The sequence below is a fragment of the Neophocaena asiaeorientalis genome, unplaced genomic scaffold, assembly GCF_003031525.2.
Source record: "Neophocaena asiaeorientalis asiaeorientalis breed wild unplaced genomic scaffold, Neophocaena_asiaeorientalis_V1.1 scaffold975, whole genome shotgun sequence".
Lineage (NCBI taxonomy): Eukaryota > Metazoa > Chordata > Mammalia > Artiodactyla > Phocoenidae > Neophocaena > Neophocaena asiaeorientalis.
The window spans coordinates 438,016-444,781 of record NW_020173266.1 but is presented as its reverse complement, the minus strand read 5'-3'; the positions used below and the strand labels follow the sequence as shown (position 1 = coordinate 444,781).

The window sequence follows — 6,766 nt, the reverse complement described above, 5'->3', positions numbered from 1 at the left end:
AATCCATATTATATTACTATGGTTGTTACCAAATCATACCTTCATTTGCCTATTTGTAAAGGTTTTTGTTTGTTAAAATGAATAATTCTATATAGATGTTAAATCAGAAAAGCCACACAATCTGCTGGTGCTATAAAATACGTCATTTTAATAATTAAGATACATAAATAAAGTGTTTATGACAGAAACAATAAAGTTGTCTCTCAATTCTGTACAAACGCTGAATTTCCAAGTAATTTGCAAGGAATATATTCATCTTGCTACATTCAAAATAATGGTTGAACAATGATGATTATCATTTTTTTCTTTTTATATTCTATAAGTTCACACACTATTAATTTACAGTATTACAGTACTTGATAATCTTGATAATATGAAATAAAATTCTTCTAATGGTATGTAGAAAATAAAATAATTAAAAGTGATTTGTAAAACTATGAAAACAAAATAATTAATATTTTTTCTGTAAAAATAAATTATGTACTTTATTCTGAAACATCACTCTATTAAAGTCTTTAGAAAATAGTTACATTCACGTTTTGGCAGTGTGCTCAAACATTCTTATTTGCCATTCCCTTATGCATGATAAAGTGAGGTGCAAGCTGTTCACATGTGAGAAAAACAGCTTATTTTCACAGGAAAGGAAATGATATATGAAATAGAATTAATTAAAAAAACCCAAGTGTCCTATGATAGATACACAAAAATTCTCTAAGAAAAAAATGTTCTTCAAGGCCTTTGAGGTGATGCAACCTTTGACTACACTTCATCAAAGGTGGTTTTTAATCATGCTGCCCTGTAACTTCCATCAAAGTAGCATGTCCATCAATTGCGGGTTACAGTCCAATGTTATAATTTAAAGCATAGTGTTTGGTCAATTGACTGAAGCACAACAGCTGGACTCGTCATTGACCACCTTTTATGAACGAGCAAGAGAAACAAACATCTCCTTTCTGCTCTAAGCATGGCTTCCAAGAGTAGCACCTTTGGCACTGAGCACAAGCTTTCCAGGTGGCAGAAGTCTCTGGAGTAGCACAACATGAACACAGCGAGGCTGATGGCAGGAATCCCACTGAGCCAAACATGCTGGTTCACCTAGAAAACTGGTGAAAGACTAAGTACTGATTTAAGTTTAACCAGACAGGAAAAAATTTGTACCTATCCACGAGGAACACCCAATCGGCAATTTGTAAACGAACCCGCTTTCTGCTGTTTCTTCCTTGTCTTACTCTTCTTCTGCTTTTTCTCAGTCTTATTTTTGCGTAGCTTCAGTTTCTTGTTTTCCTCTTTATACCATGGTCCCCAGACGCCTCCATTGAGCCGCGGGTTACTTCTGGGGTCTTTGGGGGGGTATCTGACAGGCACAGCCGTCTTGTTGAACTGTGAGAGCCTCCGGAGGAGCTGCTTCACGACTCCGGGGTACCTGTTAGAAAGGTCCACTCTCTCGTAGGGGTCGGCTGTGATGTTGAACAGCCATACACTTTTGCCAGTTGACAACGTGATCCGTTCGTTGTGCCACCGGTTCGGCCCTAGGTTGCTGAACGACTGAGGGGGCACCCAGTCACTGTACCCGGGGTTCCCTGTGAGCAGTTTCCAGTGCTGCACTCTGATGGCCGACTGGATGGCAGTGTTCCAGATCCCATAGCCTGCCGCCCAGGAGCCATTTTTTGCCTTGGTATAAATGGGGTCGATGTTGTGCAAAATATCTACTCGGGGAGAACGAAGGCCTTCACTTATGGTCTCCCAGATGTCATAGCCATCCAGTTGAATGTCCTCATCAATTTGTCCTTCAGCCAGTGAAATCAGAGTGGGGTACCAGTCAGTGATGTGCACAAGCTCCTTACACACCGTTCCCTTGTTTTTCAGAAGTGGGCTGTGCACGAAGCCAACAGCCCGGATCCCCCCTTCCCAGTAGGTTCCTTTGCTACCTCTGAGGGGCCAGTTACTTCCTCCTGCTGTGGGCTGGCCGCCATTATCTGAAGAGTATATGATAATGCTGTTGTTATAGAAACCATATGTCTTTAGAGCCAGGGTCACATTGTTGATTGCTTCGTCTAAGCAGGAAAGCATGGCAGCATACCTGCGCCTATTTATGTTGATAATGGATCTGTAGTGTTCAAAATACCTGCCAGGGGCTTGCAGTGGAGAGTGCACAGCTTGGTAGGCAATATATAAAAATATAGGCTTTCTGGGGTCACGAGAAGCTAAGATTTGCTGCACTCTCTGAGTGTACATCTGTGTGGAGTATATGCCATTGTCGTAGTCCCAGGCAGCATTGTCATTTTCGTACAAGTCATAGCCACACATCCCGGGACTGTCACATTTGTAGTGTGTATAGTAATCGCCACTTCCCAAGAGGGAACCAAAAAAGGTATCAAATCCTCTCTTGGTGGGCATACATTCTTTTCTATAAAAACCCAAATGCCATTTGCCAACCATATGTGTTGAATATCCAACCTCTTTCAGCTTCTGAGGTAGGGTTGCATTGTCCAGAGGTAAGCAGTTGGGCTGTGTAGGTCTTATGATAGAATGTTGAAGTCCGGTATGTATCTGATACCTTGACAAAAGAGTAAAAATTGTGTCAGTGCAGGATAAAAGATAGATTCCACATAAAACAATGATTCTTAAATTATACAATGTTTCTATGAAGAGAAATGTTATCCCAAATAAAATATGACCAATTCAGTATTCTACTGTTGCTCAAAAGTCCTACCCTAATTAGCTACATGTTTAACATTTGAAATGCATTTAAATCAGTATTTTTGAAACTAAGGTTTCACCACCTATCTCAAAATCTTTTTAAAGTTCTTATAACAGAATTAATCTGAATAAACTTTAATCTTTTCATTAATTACATGACATAACAAACTAACATGAGAAAGGAAAGTATATAAATTTCAGAGTGTTTGTAACCGAGCAGGATCCTATGGAGCCTTCTCAGGATAGACCCCACCTCCCAGCCCCCTCCCACCATGCCATGTCCTCTGCCTGCTTCTTGTTCTCAGAAAAACTTTAGCCTCCTAGGCCTTCCCCAAGTTCCAAAGAATAAGTTTAATCAGAGAAGTGAGAAAATGTAGAAACAAAGGAAAACAGTCAAGCAAGACAAAATAGTAATAGTTTAGCCATTAAACAAAGTCAAGGATCTTTAGTTCCTCTTCAAGGGCTAGAGCTAATATTCTGAGCCATATCTTTGAACTATTTTGTCGATTCTGAAACCCCCACCAGGTGGGAGAAGTTAACTGAATGCTGCCCACAAGCACATAGACCCCAGGCTGGTTGGAACCAGAAGGTTGAAGATGTTGACTCCTGGTTACCTCACCACCAACCAATCAGAAGAATGTCTATGAGCTGATCACACACCCCATAACCGTCTCCCTCACTGTGTCTTTAAAAACCTTTCCCTGAAAGCCATTTCAGGGTCTTTTGAGCACTAGCTGCCTAGACTCCTTGCTTGGGGACTGCAATAAATGCTGCACTTTCCTTCACCACAACCCGGTGGCAGTAGACTGGTTTTACTGGGCACTGCGCACAGGTGAGTGGACTCAAGTTTGCTTTGGTAACATGCTGTTGTTATTGTTGTTTTTGGTCTAAGGACCTCACATTAGTTCCTAAATCATTTTCTGAAATAATTTCCAGCTGAGTAGGAAGAACTAAACATTCATGCAAAAATTATACAAAAATCTCCTGTTTGATTGTCAAAACCTGTTAAATCTCTGTAATGAGAAAGAAAATATTTCTGACTCACAATACGCTATTGTTGAAAAGCCATTTTAGGTAAATCTTTTAGCTAATACTACAGAAGAATTACATTTTTCCAAAAACAGCAGGAAATGAATCCTTTCATATGTTTCCCACAGTGTCTCCTTTTTAAGAAAATTATATTCACTTACAATGTAGTCTAAGAAAACAAGGTAACTCTTTCTATACATTAAAATTAAGCAGTTGTTAATTTCTGGTATTGTTCTCTTCCCAAGGATATTTTGCCAAGGGACTTTTTTCCAGAGAATGGTATGAATTTTCAACTGGGTCAAGATGTACCCATTAGTTCATGCCATTTTAAAAGTGATTAATATCTATAGTTATTACATAAGTTTAAAAAGACTTTTTAAATAGGAACTATAGAGATTCTGAGAAAATGAAGTTTTTAGAGAGTGTTAGTGTAAAAGTAAAAATATTCTTGGAATCAAATTACAAAGAGTAATATTGAGATCAAAAATAATTTTTTTTTCCAAATCGATTGAACCTGAAAGGTCAACGTATTACACATGTCTTTGGTGAAGAGTTCAATTTATTTTCAAATGTTCAAATGATAGTATAATGCAACGGTGAGTTCTTTCAAAGTGTCAACAGCAGTAACAGGCTGATGGTTTCATAGAAGTTGTAGGGATGTCCAGTCACTAACACAAGGCAGCATTCATATGGGTCCTGTCTACGCAGCTGATCATTTAGCTGTCAAAGTTCACAATTAACACACTTGTGGTAATTTAAGTAATAAACTGCCAAAGAAATAAGCTTTTCATATGTATTATTTAGCACTAAATTCATAAAGTCTTATTGCTCTTGATAATTATTGATTCAGTTCAGGATCATTCACTTCTGAAACCACTAATTTTTGTATAAGTACATGACAAATTGGTAACACCTATCAATATAAACATTGAGGATATTTAAAAAGGAGAAATCTGTATGATGTAAGAATTTGAGGAAGGATTTGTGGGCATGGGTTACTAACTAATTACCTTATGCAGAAAATGTACTTGGCCAGAAATCTATTCAAGTAATTGAACAGGTAACCAATTAAAGTCTTTCTAATTAAATTGGGCATTTTTGCACCTAGTACTAAAGGCAAAGGGAATTGAGGCTTTTGAAATTGTAAAATAGAGAAAATGTTCATACAAAAAGAGTACGAAAGAAGAGGGCTGCTGCTTTCAGAAGATGGTACAGTGTTAGCAGATAAATAAGAGAGTTCAGCGTTATTAATCAACTATGTGGTTTCTGTCTTCTCCAGAATAGAATGGTTTTCATATTGGAAAATTTAGAATCAACAGTATAAAGGTTGGCAGCAGTTCCTAACAGAAGAGAGCTTTTCAGGGCAGCTCCCGCTTAAATGAGTTCAACCCTGTAGGGCCAAATAGGAGGGAGTATGAGGTAAAATTGGAGGCAACGGTTAAGGGTATAGGTTTTGGGGCCAGACATAACTGGGTTTGAATTTGCTCGACTGCATATTAGCTGTGTGACTTTGGTCAGTACTTATCCCCTCTGATCCTCAGCTTCCTCATTTTTAAAATAGGGATAATAATACATATTGGGTTGTTGTAGCATCAAAAGAGAGCACAGAGTCTGGTAAGGAGAGTACGTTCAGTAAATGATAGCTTTTATTATTATTATCCCAGAGTTCTGAATCATATGTCACTAACATATTTCTTTAAAGTTTTATCATTTAGGGGCTTCCCTGGTGGCGCAGTGGTTGAGAGTCCGCCTGCCGATGCAGGGGACACGGGTTCGTGCCCCGGTCCGGGAAGATCCCACATGCCGCGGAGCAGCTGGGCCCGTGAGCCATGGCCGCTGAGCCTGCGCGTCCGGAGCCTGTGCTCCGCAACGGGAGAGGCCATGACAGTGAGAGGCCCGTAAAAAAAAAAAAAAAAAGTTTTATCATTTATAGGCCTTATTTCACATGCATTATTGCATTTAGTCCTCATTACAACAGTGAGAAGTAGGATTCTTAACGTTCATTTTATAGATGGAAGATAGAGACATAGAGATGTCCCCCAACTCCCCAACCTGCCCCCAGGCTGTGAAACATGTTCCTGAACAACAAGGGCTAAGCCTGATGCTTTCTCTAGTCTCTTTAAGAGTTAATTCCACTACTTCTTGAAAAATCAAGGAGCAGAGGAAAGATGCCACGTCAGTCTTGAGAAGTGAATCTGTTCTAACTTTCTAATTAAAGATAGGAAGAATTTATAAACCAAATAGTGAGGCTTATGCTGATCCCCCCAAATTTTGAGAACAACTTTTTAAGTAGATAATTTGTGAGCATCAAACAAACAAGCAAACAAATTAGGTAGAATCGAAAGAAAAGTCCTGCCAAGTTAGCTTCATTTTCTTTTTTTAAAAAAGGATCAGAATTAGGAAAATAGCTTAGGAAAATGATAGGCATTTGACAAGGCTGCCCATGATTCTTTTCTTATAAAATAACAGAAAATCAACTGTATGACGGCACTCTATATTTGTGATAAGAATGATAATCTTACACTTTCAAACCAGTTAACTGCATACGGAAACTTTTCATTTACATGATATTCTCTGGCTTCTACAACAGTGTGGAGCAGGCAGGCGGGCTCCATTTATTAGTTCCATCTAACAACAACAATAACAACGATAAAAGGACACTGAAACTCAGAGTAATTTAGTGGCTTTCCCAAGTTTTACAGCTGTAAGTCTTGGGTTCTATACTGGAATCCAGATTTTTGGCTTTGGAGACTCACACTGTACACTCACAGCTAACTGAACAGTTAGACCCATGTAAAGTTTGGGTTAATTTATTTGCATTAATCTTCAGTATTTATTCATTTCTGTAGTTAAGTTATATTACTGAGTTTATAACATGTGCTAAGAATTAAGTTTTTGTTTTGTTCTGTTTCTCCCCCTGCCCCCAGAGCTGTTATATTACAAAGTGGGTTGTAAGTAAAGATTCTACTGGCAATGAGGGTGACCTGAAGCTAAGAGTTCTCTGAACCCTGGGATCAGATGGAGATGGTGCTGTCAG

The 6,766-nt window shown here is 38.7% G+C and overlaps 1 protein-coding gene across 1 annotated transcript in view; it reads right to left on the bottom strand.

The window, feature by feature from the left end:
- Positions 1-208: 208 nt before the first annotated feature.
- The window catches only part of ARSJ (arylsulfatase family member J), a 63,356-nt gene continuing 56,798 nt past the window's right edge, over positions 209-6,766 (bottom strand). Inside the window, exon 2 of the mRNA XM_024745662.1 lies at positions 209-2,557. Coding sequence (XP_024601430.1) covers positions 1,159-2,557 — 1,399 coding nt within the window. The 3' untranslated portion in view covers positions 209-1,158. The remainder of the gene's footprint in view (positions 2,558-6,766) is intronic.